At 41.6% G+C, this 14,843-nt stretch overlaps 2 protein-coding genes across 3 annotated transcripts; one reads left to right on the plus strand and one right to left on the minus strand.

Moving 5' to 3' along the window:
• Positions 1–1,030: 1,030 nt before the first annotated feature.
• On the plus strand, positions 1,031–8,080 carry ric3b (RIC3 acetylcholine receptor chaperone b). The gene is made up of 6 exons (XM_053885765.1): positions 1,031–1,277; positions 1,743–1,969; positions 2,392–2,470; positions 2,828–2,921; positions 3,297–3,427; positions 4,493–8,080. Exons 1-6 carry the CDS (start codon positions 1,157–1,159, stop codon positions 4,909–4,911), a joined length of 1,071 nt encoding a protein of 356 aa, XP_053741740.1. The 5' UTR covers positions 1,031–1,156; the 3' UTR covers positions 4,912–8,080.
• psma1 (proteasome 20S subunit alpha 1) lies at positions 5,443–12,308 on the minus strand. Of its 2 annotated transcripts, none has more exons than XM_053885767.1 (10): positions 11,531–11,691; positions 11,421–11,465; positions 10,813–10,914; positions 10,609–10,712; positions 10,447–10,535; positions 9,104–9,174; positions 8,896–9,025; positions 7,976–8,055; positions 7,047–7,151; positions 5,443–5,805 (listed from the first exon to the last, which is right to left on the minus strand). In XM_053885767.1, exons 1-10 carry the CDS (start codon positions 11,543–11,545, stop codon positions 5,743–5,745), a joined length of 804 nt encoding a protein of 267 aa, XP_053741742.1. In that variant the 5' UTR covers positions 11,546–11,691; the 3' UTR covers positions 5,443–5,742. The 2 variants fall into 2 exon arrangements, with proteins under 2 accessions (XP_053741742.1, XP_053741743.1); XM_053885768.1 differs by lacking the exon at positions 11,531–11,691 and adding an exon at positions 12,233–12,308 and having other exon boundaries at positions 5,455–5,805.
• Positions 12,309–14,843: the final 2,535 nt, after the last annotated feature.

Here is a 14,843-nt window from a genome sequence, read left to right on the forward strand (position 1 = left end):
CCGCGTCGTGATTGGCTGGCACATCCGGATTGTTGTTTTTATTTTCTTTTGGCACAAAAATCATCATAGACTTCATAGTAGGCAATTATACACCTCCAAATATATTTTTATTCAATTACCAGGGGATATGTGCATCTATCAAGGAGTTTCCCCCCTTACCGAATCGGTCCTACCACTTCCGTGTTGGCTGAACCACGCGTCGTGATTGGCTGACATCTACGGAGTATTGTTTTTATTTGATATCGCATAAAAATCACATTAGACTTCATAGCAGTATACACCTCCAGGTGTATTTTTATTCATTTGCCAGGGTAAATATTCATCTGTGACGCGTGGCGATCGAATTATTTCGTGATTATTTGTATCATCATGACCGGATTTTGTTAGTAAATCTCTACATACAATCAGTCAGTTGTGGACCGAGAGCGGTTGATCAGCTTTTTTTGTACATTTTGGTATAACTCACACAGAGAGACTTTATCGCTTAGTCTCATGGTATTAGGAAAGCACTTGATCAGAGCGTTTAAAGCTGTCATCAGAGGAGACGTGCCCTGTTGGTTTCTATGATTTATTTGAGTCACAACAGTTCACAGGTAGCACACGTGGATTTCTGCCTAATGGAAAACCCGCTCCGGTGTCTATGTACTGACACACACGTCGTCCGTCACTACGGCAATCACATCAGGACACAATACAATTCTCACTACAGAAGCCCAGCGACTTATTCTACATTCTGATTTGCAGACAGTGACTGACAACGTCGACGAACAGATACGAAGCCATGGGAGACATAGAGGTTACAGGTGGATGTCTACAAAATGCTTCGCCAGAGAGCCAGTTACGCATACATTTACGGTTGTATCTTGAGATACAGTCATCTCTCGAGATGACTCGGGATAAAAAAAACAAACAAAAAAAAACAAAAAAAAACAACTACTAAGTTTCCTGAAGTTCGGGACGTCGATCGTAGGATCGTAGGAGATGTTTTTCGGAGGACTTTGTCTCCATCTTGTGCTGAGAGAATGTACAGTTTCAACGTACTTCCGGCTCGTATCATCGAACACGGAAGCAGCAGCACTTGACACCGCCGCCGCTCTCACCGTAAAAAACAGACACATTGTCGCATATTCTCTGATATTCAAGCCGCCGTGTTGCGATGGTTATATCCACATTTCAAAAGGTGACGCTGGTGACGTGTCTGGTGCTTTGCGTCGGGCTGCTTCTTCCTAAAATGCTGCTCTCCCGGGGTCGGAAGGATGCTGCAGAGCGACCGGAGGGTGCGTCTCGCCTTCTACCCTCTAATTACTCCTCCTCCTCGCTCGGTGACCCCAGTAGTTGACGTGTGTTTACATAGCTATAGATATGCCGAGGCGTTGGGCGTATTTCCAGTGAAAGACGGCTAAACGTTGACAGCGATAGCTGTAGTTACTTTTGGCTCCCTTTAGAGAGCGCCATTACTGCAGCTTTTAAAGACTTGCGCACTTATATGTATGAATAACATATGAATTATTCCTGTATTTTATCAATATTAATTTAGCTGAAGTCTAAACAAAGGGTTTACAAAAAACATGGAACAGCATAACTGTCAAATTGCGCATTTTATTGGTTAAATAGTGCAGTCAGCGGTCAAGATAATACGATTCCAGCCCACTTGGTCCATAGATTTTAGACATGAACTGAGACAACTACGAGAGCGTATGGGTGCTGATCACAGTTTGATTTGCTCATTGTTAATTTGGCAGGTTCTGGTCACTTTCCTCCCATGGTTCATCGTCAGGTGGCCCCAGAGGGCAGAGGTCAGAGGACAGCAGGCGCAAGCTTTAACAGGGCCCACAGCTCGGAGGCTGTAGCCCGGGGCAAGGGTGCAGGTACTGGGGTTGGGACTGCAGGAAAGTCTAACCTTGCTGGTCAGATCATCCCTGTGTATGGCTTTGGAATCTTGCTCTACATCCTCTACATCCTGTTCAAAGTAAGTTTTACAAGCCTGTTTTGTTATATCACGGTGACTCCAATTCAAGATTTCAGTAGCTGTCGGAGAACTGAACAGTCAGACGTTTCAATGTCAGAGGACATCAAAAGAAATGTTTTCGTCGTGACTTATATGTACTGTGATTTCCTAGTCGTAACAAATTAGAAACCAAGCAATGGTCAGCTTTTTGCTGTTGTCAAGTGAAATGACAAACTAATATATTTTTACACAGAGCCAACTCTGTCAACATGATCCCTGAGCTTTGAGGAAAGTGAGTGCAGACATATATCGAAAGATTCATCATATCTAAACTGCAGTTCAGCACTTTCTTCTGGGCATCCCTTCAGCATCTTCATGTTCAGTCTGTTTTCATCCAAACTGACCGTTGGATCTTCTCGGTTCGACTCTCTCCCACTTTGCAGATCACATCGAAGGGGAATAGCAAGCCACTGGAGTGCAGATCTCCTCCTGTTCGATCTGAGAACATGAAGAGAAAAATCAGTAGGTGCCAGTAAAGAACAACATTTTTATCAAAGCATCGTGTATTTTAGTTGCTCTGGTTATGTGCATGAGAGAAAGATATATTTTAAAATAAATAAGTAATTACAATAGAGATAAATTATAAAACACACTTTGCAAGAAGAAAACTGTCAAAACTGGATTTTATAAAATTATACCACTGCTATCTTTTTAGTCACTTGTGTGATTGAAATATGCAGCGCTGCACATGCATGTCACTTTTTTGGAGAAGTATTGAACCCAGCTTTCCTGTGCTATGAAACATGAATTTGCTTCTAGATTGGCTACTCATGAAAGTTTGACTTCTCACGTTGGCTCTACACTGTGGTTGCTCCACAGCTGACTTTGAGCTCCTCCAGCTGCAGGAGAAGTTACGGCAGACAGAACTGATGATGGAGAACATAGTTTCTAATGTCCAGCACAGTCCTGACAGGTCAGTGAAGACGCTCAACTAACTTTGCATGGACTCCATTGAAGCCATTCAACTGTGTGTGGTCTGTGTGATGCCGAACACTTTCTTTTTGTATTATTGTGTTTTGTACACACAGCTATGAAGAGGGTGCACGATTGGCCTGTGGTATTGTCTTGGAAATCTTCTCATCTAGCCAATAATGACAATAATGCTCTCATACAACCAACTTAATGTCAGGTCACGAGACAATGAAGGGATCAGTGTGATTATCACCTGTCTATGACCTCCTCAATACTGGAAGTACTGTAAATGTGTGTCTGTCAAAGGCCTGTAAACTGTAAACAGCACAGACTTGTTGTTTCAATAAAGTTTGGTGACTTTATATGGGTGCTGCAGGGTTGTAGGGGTGATGGCAGACCAGGAGGAGAGTCTCCTGCAGCAGCTGACTGAGATCACTCGCGTGATGCAGGAGGGGAAGCTGGTGGAGGCAGTGATGCCTGAGGAGAAGAGCCTCGATAACTGCCAAGGTACAGTGATGTCGAAAATATCCTTTCTAAGTTCTGTTGTCATGATAATGTCATTATTCATAATGTAACCGATGGATCATGTTTAACAGGGTCAAAAGCAGTGTTCAAAGTTTGCAGCTGCTATTTTTCCGACAGACACAAGTGTGATGATTACTAGCTACTACAGTGAAGACAAAATCATCCACCAGCACAGCTCCTTACTGAAAGGAGCCCCTCCACTATATTAATGCTATTCATACAGTGCCGTGAAAAAGTATTTACCCTCTTTCTGATTTCTGTTTTTTTGCGTATGACTAACACACAAAGGTCTCAAATCGTCAAACCAGTTTTAATATCACTCGGAGACAACCCAAGGAAATAATAAGAAACTGCAGTTTGTAAATGATAATTTTATTTAGCAAGAGGGGAGAATTACAATCCTTTCAGGCTCTGTGTGATTTGTGTGGCTCTGGTTTAATCACAAAATAACAGACTAATAACAAATTTGGGACCGATGAGGTCAATTTCACAAGCCTCACCCAAACCCGATTAACACCATACTTGTTCCATCAAGAAATCGCTTCAATAGAATCAACCCATTTCGCCACTTAGAAAAGAAGCGATTGAAATCCATCAGTCTGGAAAAGGTTACGAAGACATTTCCAAGGCTTTGGGGCTCCAGTGAACCACCGTCATGGCTTTTATCCACAAATAGAGAAATGAGAATGGCAAACCTTCCCAGGAGCGGTTGACCAACTTCAATAACTCCAACAGTGCGAGGATGTGTCATCCAGGATGTCACAAAAGAACCGTGGACCACAAAAGAACTGTAGGTTACTGTTCATGACTCTACCATCAGAAAGACACTGGCCAACAATGGCATCCATGGGAAACTTTGTGTGTTATAGATATGCAAAAACAAATACTTTTTCACAGCATTGTACGTTTCTTATTAATTAGTTAATTTCATTCACTCTTACCCACAACAATGGTTTATTGTTGACACGTATTTATAATGTACAGATATTAAATCAGATCGATTATGCATCACAGAAGTTCTGCTTTGTTATATTTGTCATGTTTAAGGGTACCCAGAGGAATCCGGTCAGACCTGGGAATTTCCCCACTGCAGCTGCCACCATGATGCACAGCCCAGAAGTCCTCCAACAGAAAGCGTGGACGGTGATGGTGACCACCTGGTGTCAGACTGTACGAAGACGCTCAGTGGTGAAGATCATAGTGCAGCAGTGGTAAGGGAACAAGAGGCTGAGCAGGAGGTACCTAAAGAAATAGATGAGTCCAAGCCTGCAGAATTGGACCTGGTGGTTCCTATGGAAGACCTGGTGGAGGAACTAGAGCTCCAACTGACAGTGAGGTATAATGAGGACACCAAGAAGATGGATGAAAGGATGGAAGGTCTCAAAAAGGTCATGAAGTCAGAAGCAGTCTGTAGCTCTGTCAGGAGGAGGAGCAAGAGGAGGCGAGCCAAAAAGGACTGTCACTGACTCAAAGACTGGCCTGTGACCAAGTTTGATATTCATGTGTCGGTACAATAAGGAGGGACTAGAGTTTCTTTCCCTGCAAACAAGTGAAGTTCACACCAGGCTTGGATATTGACAAGTTCTGATTCTTAAAACAAGACAAACCTGATTCCTGAACCTCAGTGAGACTTCGCTCAACTCGCACAACTTTGACACACACTCATTGAAATAGCAATTGTAAACTACTACCACTGCTTTTGACTTGTCAGGTAACCAAGATTAACTTACCAACCACTGTAAATGGAACAGTGTCACAGCAGGCCTCACAAGGACTATCACCACCAGATCATATGATCTGTACCTGTAAATCCATAATGCAGTGAAAATTATATTAATGGAATTTTACTTCTAACTGCTGCTGCCTCTGTTACCATAGCCTGACATTCACAGATGTACTTTTTCCTTCACATTTTTGTTACTGAATCCGCCACGATGACCACAAGTAACCCAGTAATTACTGTCAGAAGTACCATAATTACCACCAGCTTTTATGTCTACCTATCTATCCAGCTTCAAGTCTGTTATGTGGTGGATACCTAGTGTTAAGGTGTTCACTGTGATAGCCTGGCGAGGACTGGCTTTCCAAACTTGAGACACTAGTCTGCATGAAGTCAATGACTTACTCAAGACTTTACCGCAAAAAGTTTGTTTATTTCACGTTTTATGGTACATTTGACTGATACAAAAGCAACATCACACCGACCGATGTTGGCTGGGAACAATTTGGATCAACATTGAGCATCGCACTACCTTCTAAGGTAGTCTTAATGATGTGGCGTTGCCTCAGGAGGCTACTCAGTGCTCCATGGGCTCAGCTGGCGCGTCAGGGTCAGCAGGTTCATCTGCGGGCGGAGCAACCTGGGAAAACAGCAATGGTCAGCAAAAACATTGTTCCGTCGACACCAGATGTATTAAGAATGATATTGAAATTAAAGCCCATTTACAGAATTCTTATTGTCTGGGAGTCCCTTTCGATTAGAGCTGATGTGCTACGAGGTGCTACAGCCATTCAACCTTCATTTCGATGATGCCTTTTACGCTACACATTGGTGTTTAGCTGTCTTTCGCAGAGTTAGTCAGTAGGCCAAGGGAAATGAAAAGCCTGACAACTCTGGAAAAAACAGTTAGGAAACAAAATGCCTATTAAGCGAAGAAGAGAGGGCCTTTTCTTTCATAATGCCTAGCATACGTAGTTTGTCTTTTTAAAATATGAAACCCAGAATCAGAAAGAGTATCTATTTTCTATTCAGATAGCGCATGCCAAGAATAAAGAATAATTTGTGAACAAAATAAAAGTCAAATGGCTGAAAATGGAGCCTTCTACTTCTCCAAGTGGACTGTGAGGTGCAACTAACCCAAACAGAACACAGCTTTATCATCATTAAGCTCAAACACCCCTGACACTAACCAACACTGAAGATTCATATAAGGCCTAGCATGCAAACCTGATCTCCCTGCAGATGTCATGTGGCTTTGACAAAGATGAGCTGACGTGAAGCACTGGACGAACACACAACTGTAACTCTTATCCTTTCTTCAAACCCTGTCCAGGAAGTTGTGAGGCAGTAGACCAATGCAATTCCTTTCTTTACATTCACAGTTGATTGGCTTTTAAGACTCTTTAACAGGCAGGGAATTTGTTTGAAAATGGCTGTCATTGATTAATGTAGATGTAGGTCAGAAGCTGCTAAATCAAATGCCAAGTTCAAGATTAGATTAGACAAAATAAATAATAAGCAATATTTAGTGAAAAAAAAATACATAGTGTCACATTTCAAGAACAGCTAAACCAGTCAAGCCACGGGGTGGACCAAGTTGTGGTCCATTGTGATGACCAATTTTATTTTTCCACTGAGACAGGCAGATAAGACATTGTTGTTGATTTCTCCCTGGCAATTAACCACCAATACACAATACATACACACAAAAGTAACTTTTTTAATGAAACAATTTAAGACAATCAAGTCAATCAAAATGCTGGTTGCTTGTCTGAATAAGGATATATATATATATGAGCAGATGATTAACCATGATAAAGACAAAAACAGACTAACTACACAAAGTAAAAAAAACAAAACAAAAAAAAACGGTGACAATACCCTTCTTTGTGGCCGCTCCTCCAGGCCCTCCAAGAATGGAGCCACGTCGTCGTCATCATAGATCGTGAAATCGATGTCCTTTCCCACAATGCCGATGGAAACATTCTGTGCACATAAAATTTGGAAAACTCTTAATCCTCTCCAAACAAAACATGTCATCATTTGTAATACCATTTGGTCACGCTCACATGAAAACAGTGAAGTCAAAAGAGGCATCACACCCAGAGGTTAGGACCCTACCAAATACACCAAACAATAAGAGAAAATTCAATGCAATGTTCATTCCAGCTCAGAAAAAACGCCTTCTCTTCAAAGAATTTGACTCCAGGGTTAACGCGCGCACACACACACCTCAAAACTAACGCATCCAGGATCTGAATGGATGAAATAAGTCATTTGAAAATCCTAACTCATAACTTGAACGTGAACTCCGTTGCGGTCAAACTAACAAGAGAATGACTAAGGGAAGTCAAAATCAAATGTGAGTGGAGGTCTGGCTTTTGAATCATAAAAAAAGAAGTGGATAAAGCAGAAAACTGGATGAAACTCCCCCAGATCACTCATAATGACACAAGAGTGTCACCTAAAATGACTAGGCAAGCTTCCGAAGAGAGAGCAGAGAGATCTTCCGGGGGACCGTCTCCCAGAACTGGAATAGGGCATCAGTCAACTCTTAGACAGTCTGCCTGCGTGATGCTCGACTGCATTCAGGCATGCCCCACACTATCAGCTCCACCGTCACACTAGTGTCTTTACCATACCTTGGAGGAGAGCAACGTGAGAAGTGACCATAAATCTGTATGACACACTTTCGATAATTTTTGACTCGGATGCCAGCCATGTGATGCGTGACAGTCCTGACTCTCCAATTCACTTAAATATTTCACTCTCATGGAGACATGCTCATGTGTTGATCTGCATGGGGTTACCTTGGTGGTCAGGTCTTGCTCAGTGGGGAGAGTTTCTCGGAGTGCACGCAGACCATGTTGGACCAACTCATTCAGATTGCCTAAAGAAGAATAACCGACATGAGAATGAACTTCATTGTACAGAGAAATAATAAAATCTGTTGATGACATACGCTCAAGTTCAGTATTTCCCCTAGGTTTTTGTGTTGCGTTTTATTTTAATTTTTTTGGGGGGGGGTGATGATGGGAATTTAGCAATTAGCATATTTCACATTGAGAAATGGAAAATGTGTGAAATAAAATAACAGCCTTTTAACTGTCCACAAACTATTTCTTTAAGATATTTTAAACTTAATATAATATTCAAAATATATGTCTTGAATCTTCAAAACTGACACTGTTCCATCTTGACATAAAGTCACAGTTCAGGACGCGAGACATCAAACAACTTAATGCAACCTTTACAATTTTATCCTTCTTATGCTTTCGCAAACTGTCATGAATCCGTCTATTATGAAACTTACAATTTGTCCACTTGGGGCCACCGTAGCACTACTTGCCTACGGCTAAAATGAACGATGAATGTTTCTTGCACAGACTACACAGTTTTCTTTTTTAATGTCTTCACTCGACCAGTGTGTAGACTCTGAACCGGTACCAACAACGTCCATCTCTATCGTTTCTCCCACATCGCGTCAGCCTGTGGACCGTTGTGGGGGTAACACTGAAGTCAGAAAATTATATAAATCATGCATGATTAACATAGGGCTGCAGGTTGGTTTCCAGCCGTGTACAACCCGGGGAGAACATAGATTGGGGTTGTATAGCCTTCCCATGCTTGCGTGGCACTCTGGTTCCCTCCCACAGTCCAAAACAAATCCAGGTCGACTGAGCACTCTAATTTCCTGTGTCTCTAGAAAAAAAGTGGAAGAAAATCTTACAGTCCTGAAACTTGTCCATGCATCTCTCCAGGTAGGTGCGTGCAGACTGTGAGCGGGCTCCAATGGACATGGCTTTGCAGTCAAAGTAGTTGGCTGAAGGACATGTCTGGAAGATGTGAGGGCCCATATCCTAAAAATACACAGCAGACAGTGTGAATAACATTAAAATGCACATCGTTATTTATTTTAAAGGCAGTGGCTGACTCACATCATATCCAGCAATCAGAAGTCCAACTCCGTAGGGTCTCCTTCCATATCTCTGTGTGGGGATTTGAGTTTCTGAAGTTTGATTTAAAGATCAATATTTTTGGGAATTTCAAATAACATTTTATCAACATCAATGTGCAAAGGTTTATAGCCTGTGATGGAGCACAGCAGTGAGCACAACATATATACAATAGTTTTTTTTAAAATAAGGATAAAAATTTTAATGTAAATATACAAAAGAGGACATCCTCTTCAATAGGGATGGTCCAATCAAGATTTTCGCTGCTAATCACCGATACTGATCAGCCAGAGTGCTGATCACCATCATCATGGATTGACAATTAAATCAAAATGAGACCTTCTGTATTCATAACGTGAAAAATGAACCATTACATAATTTTAATTCAGACATGTTTTTAATATACCTCTTCAAGAAGACTACTCTGTCAGAGAAAATCATTTTATTCCATGTGAGAGGTCGGAGTTTGGTGAAGTTGCTTGTAGCGGGGCTCCGAGCGAGAGGGAGGGAGAGCACTCTGCGGAAGCAGCTGTCTTCCACCTCTGTGTTTATTAAAGTTACCGGTCCGGGCGTAGGCAAAAGTTTCAGATTGAGGTGGCCAAAGAACGCTGCATCCGAAACAATCCAACAACAACAGCAGATTCCGTCTTATAACAACACCCGAGAAAGGCTGGTCATCTGTATCGGTGATATTAATGATTATTTCTTGAGGAATTTGCTTCGCATTTCGAATGTCACGCTCGGACCGGCAGGTGTAGCTAAGCGTTAGCTGCGCCAACAGCCTTCTGCTGAGGAACCAGCGGTCTCACTTTCATGAGACTGGAAAACTCTCCATGCTCCGTCAAGTGCTGGTGCTTTAAATAGCATATTTCATTCGTGGCATTGAAGCCTTTTAACATGCATCCCTGTAGAGCATTTTCCCGTGCATGAGCTGCAGGATGCAGACTTTACATGAGAGACTGAAAAAACATTGGCATCAGACATGCTGGTGCCAAGAGTGCAATGAATCGGGAGGGAGGAGTGGTCACAACCTGCGGTGCTTCATCAGAGCACCGGCTGTCACACGTGATCAGATTCTGTGATCAGTAATGACAGGTAGTGATCGGCGTTCACCGATCGATAGGAGCATCACTACTTTTTAACAAAAACTGCTACCGGTAATTTAGTCATGACCATTTTCAGGCCCTTCTTATCACCAATGGAAAAGCTCACATAAAACTGGGGTCCTACGATTACAAGTGTTATGGTACTTATTTGAAATAAAGCAAGACCATGCAACAGCAAATAGACGATAATGAAAACATACTACAACAAGATGAGGATACTGCTGCCAATCAGCTGGACGAGACGTGACGTGGGAAGAGGCCTGTCAAAGACAAACCTGGAGTCCAAGCACTCCTGCCGCATGAAATTACTGTGGAAGAAAAAACATATGACACATTAATACACACTTGTTTCAACCCCGTGTTAACTGCTCAGGTTCCCACCAAAGCAGTCGTGCATCAGCTGTCAGTCCAGCGATGGAGATGCCGATATGGTTGTCCACATGGAGAATCTTTTTCTGGTGGGCAGCCAATTCAGATTGGGCTCTCTGTGAGCAGAAGATTACAAAAAGGGGAAAGAAAAAAGAACAGATACAATTCAGCACAGTTTCTTTACTTTACAGACAATGTGGGAGTGTAAGTAAGTACCTTAAGTGCAACAAGAACTGCAACAGTTTTGGATTTGAGACCAACAGTTGCAGATCCTTGCTTCACTGCCTCCATGGCATACTCGATCTGATGAATTCTGCCCTGTGTTGAATTGTATTGAATAGAGTTATACAGTTGAACAATAGTTAACTTTAGGCTGCTGAGAAAAAATTCTTGGCAGTAAACAACATAGGACCATCCTTAACAAATTCTATAATAAACTGTGGGTATTAATGATAATAATAAGTTCAGAATAAATGGCATATCTGTTGTAGGAATGGTTTAATAACCTTGAGTACCTTTTGATAAAGTACCGTGCCCAAACAAATGCTATTATTATGTTAAATACATTCACATCATCTGTTGAGGCAGAAGAAGTTATCAATATAATTTACAGAAGGCTTTACAGAAGGCCATAACGATAGATACATTTACAACATAACTGAGCTTCAGTACATCAGAATATGTTGGAGATGCTCATGTTCATAGACCGCCTGAAGAGAATTGCATTGAAGGTGAATATGAGAAAGGATGTTGTCAAACCAAAGAACATCATTCACATCATGTCATAATATCAGCACAACAAAATGCTGAAATTCTCAACGCACCTGTGGGCTCCATACTGTCACATCGTTGTCGTACTGGTTACGAAACTGGAACAAAAACAACAGTTAACTACGTTAAACCATCAGTTATTGTGGTGCACACCACAGCTCACATAGTTGTCCTGCATCTTCGCTCCACTTTATTAAATACAGATATATTCCGCCGGACTGTCGTTGACTGGCAGACGTTTCTAGGGATACGTATTAAATTACACTTGTACGGGTTAAATATTTAACGGCTTTGTTTGCAGACCTCACGTTTCCCGCTGCCTCGATGCTGTCTCGATGTGATTAAACAGAGAGACTACAAATATCTGTGAGTTTGTTTGATTCGTTATTCTAATATATTAGGGGTGTGTTTTAATATATATCATTAAAGTGAGATGTGTATCCAATGACGAATACGAATCGGCCAAGAGAGAAAACGAAAGTAATTTGAAAGCCTTGCTGAGCCGGCTACGGTAGCAAGTCAGAAACGGCAATTTAATCGTCATACCAAAACTCGTTGCTTGAATGTGAAAACAGCAAATGGCATATAACATGTATTGATTACAACTATCGTTTAATTTCGTGTCTATCTAATCCCTGTTTTTCTAGGCCACACAGTATTTTGCCGGCATCACAGCGGCTAACAGCGAACAGGTTTTGCTTACTCACAGTGAGTCGGTTAGCTTGCTAGCATTAGCCATATGTGGCAAAGCTACCTATATTGTTAAGATATAATCAATACAATTAGATTTTTCAAGTGGTTCATCTTCACTAAAAAGGGACAGCACAGTAAGAAAACAGGGTTTCTAGATTTCATTCATACTGACCATTTCTGCTCCTCAAAGTGTCGCCTCTCACTGCCTGTTCTCTCAATCCGAGTTTGATTTGCTTTGTCTGGCGGTGACGTAAGGGGGAAATAGTCGATGCCAGAATTAACCACAACTTGGTCAGTTAAGGATTATAAGCCTCCGAGGATTGACAATGACCCCCCAGTTAATGGTGGCAGACAAAAGACACATATTGTGTTCATATTTCCCACATGAGCTTGATCAATACACTTTGATGTTTCATTCGATAATGTAGATACTATTTACACTCTATATTTTGCCATACTAACATACAATATCCTCTCGTTAAAACCGACTCCCCTCTATTTTTCATGAGTTTATTTCACTGCAACTTGATCGCTCATCCGAATTTACCTTTTCTTCCAGTGTCATTTGTCGTACCTTATTAATTGTATGGACTGGATATTTTTGCACGCATACATTTTTTGGTGACGTTTTCCAAAAGACTTCTCTACCATTGCAGAGATGTACATCAGGTGTTGATCTTGAAATCCGAGGACACATTGTGTTTCGTGACTCAAGTGTCAGTATCTTCATGAGATCACAAGATGGCAGTATTTTATCAACGGTAGCATTTTGAATGGCCGGAACGATACGGTTGACGGGAATTCAGATCTGACACTGTTTTTGAAACAACAATAAGGAGTCATCATTCGATATTGAGGACCTTACGCGTTTTTATTTTTCTTCACAGCAGCGAGAGCTATTTCTTCTACACTGCCCTCCAAAATAAAATTTCCACAAAACCGGGAGCAGCATCTGTACAAAAAAAAACAAAAAAAAAAAAAACCAAAACAAAACACTTAATTTAATTTCAGTTTGCATGTTATAAAACATTCTTTCCAATTTCTGTAATTGAGCAAACTGGTTAAAAAAACCCTATCTTTTATGAAACAATGTAATTACTTTACAATGCAGTAGGCGGAGCTGTTGGGGTAAAAATGTCAAGGTTTAATTGAACTATATGTTGAAAGCGTATAGACCAGATAGCGCTGCACCATAAGCTTTGCAGGCGTTATGTGAAAATGAAGAAACTCTTCATGAAACCTCATCAGGCCATCACTACGCTCAACTGAAGCCGATAGATGCAGTTGTTCTACTGAGCAGTCAAAAAACAAAACAAAACAAAACAAAAAAACAAAAAACAAACAGAACATTGCTTAATCCTGAATCATCAGAGGAGTCTGGAAATCCAAACAAAACAAATATATGTGGCTCAGATGAAGGTCTGTCAAATTAAGGATTTATTTTGTGAGAGATAAACATTGTCTTGACCCACGATCCTACCTTTCATAAGAACCATTGCCTACATCCTTGTCATTGATAAAGGATTTACTTCAAACATTGATAAGATGTTGAGGCAGTGTGGTGGGTTTAAGGCTGCCACATCAGACTGGGTCTGGTTTACAGCTCAGCCTGAGTGTCTCTGTTAATGATGCTCTATCTGCTATACCCTTGATCCAGGATGGAGGAGGAGGGAATTAGAAGCTCTCTGCTGACAAGCTCTGCTCCTGTGCCAGGCCAGCAGCAGCAATAGCAGCAGGATGGTGGGCCATTACATCAGTGCACCATCCTCCTCCTTTGTGATTGAAATTGTAGGAGCAGTGCTGAGCTCAGCAGGTTTTTTTTTCCTGGGGCCTCATTTAACTCTGCCAAATGCCCCCCCCCTTCCATTTAATTTTTTAAATGGAGAGTAGCCTGAGTCACTGTGGGGTGGGTCCAAGCCACAGTGTGGACTTGGCGCAGGCACGTGGTGGCCAAGAAGCGGGAAGGTGATGTTTTAAGGAGTAGGCACATATATGAGTTTCATTCATGGATTTGGGACAGCTTTAGCTGCACAGAAAACACAGTCAATGATGAAAAATTTATGAATCATAAACCGTGCTGTCCTAAAACCCTACCATGCAAATAATAAAACATTATTATTAAACACTTTCCTGTCATTGAGCAAAGTAAACAGTTGCTTCACTACTCAGCATGCAGCAAACTGCTGTTTTTGGCCTCACTAGTGGCAACTCTCACAAAACCCTTCTCCTCATATAATGCCAACATGACTGATGGGCCGATGAGGTTTCAAGAAACTGTCTCCTAATATCCAGTGGCCAGTAAATGGCACACTTGCCTCAACAATCTACGATCGGTTTCAATGAAAACCTTACATCATTGTTAAACCAAGAGTGCCATTGACTGAGCTGAGAAAATAATGAAACCTTATCAGCCCCTCACTACTGACCATGCAATATGTTTAGAAAAGAGTCTGAGACGAAATCTAAACCAGACTTCAGACCAGGTTTGAGCTTTGAGTAGAGCAGAATGTTGTCATGACTGGAATAATGGCTGAACTTAATGATGTCATTGGAGGTCAGAGGTCAATTAAAGTCTTAATTGTTTCTGGAGATAATTCATTAGGAAAAATCTATCGGCAAACCCCGCAATCATTCTGGCTGTTTGGTTCTGCAGCATGGAGTGACAGGAGATCATCTGGCTGACCGGTGAGCTGATCCTTCTTGGAGCAGAGGGGTGATGGTCTTAAGTTGTGCCAAGCTGAATTCCAACTGAGCCAACCGCTGCCTTGCTGGAGACAAACTGA

The sequence above is a fragment of the Synchiropus splendidus genome, chromosome 14, assembly GCF_027744825.2.
Source record: "Synchiropus splendidus isolate RoL2022-P1 chromosome 14, RoL_Sspl_1.0, whole genome shotgun sequence".
Lineage (NCBI taxonomy): Eukaryota > Metazoa > Chordata > Actinopteri > Syngnathiformes > Callionymidae > Synchiropus > Synchiropus splendidus.

What these genes read in the sequence shown, in the direction of transcription:
- ric3b (XM_053885765.1), top strand. Translation starts at nt 1,157, where the DNA reads ATGGTTATATCCACATTTCAAAAGGTGACGCTGGTGACGTGTCTGGTG. An exon ending in TGCTGCAGAGCGACCGGAGG is followed by an intron (nt 1,278 to 1,742) that starts GTGCGTCTCGCC and finishes TTAATTTGGCAG; the next exon opens with GTTCTGGTCACTTTCCTCCC. An exon ending in GAACATGAAGAGAAAAATCA is followed by an intron (nt 2,471 to 2,827) that starts GTAGGTGCCAGT and finishes GTTGCTCCACAG; the next exon opens with CTGACTTTGAGCTCCTCCAG.
- psma1 (XM_053885767.1), bottom strand. An exon ending in TTCTGATTGCTGGATATGAT is followed by an intron (nt 9,026 to 9,103) that starts GTGAGTCAGCCA and finishes GTGTATTTTTAG; the next exon opens with GATATGGGCCCTCACATCTT. An exon ending in AGGAGCGGCCACAAAGAAGG is followed by an intron (nt 5,806 to 7,046) that starts GTATTGTCACCG and finishes CTGTTTTCCCAG; the next exon opens with GTTGCTCCGCCCGCAGATGA.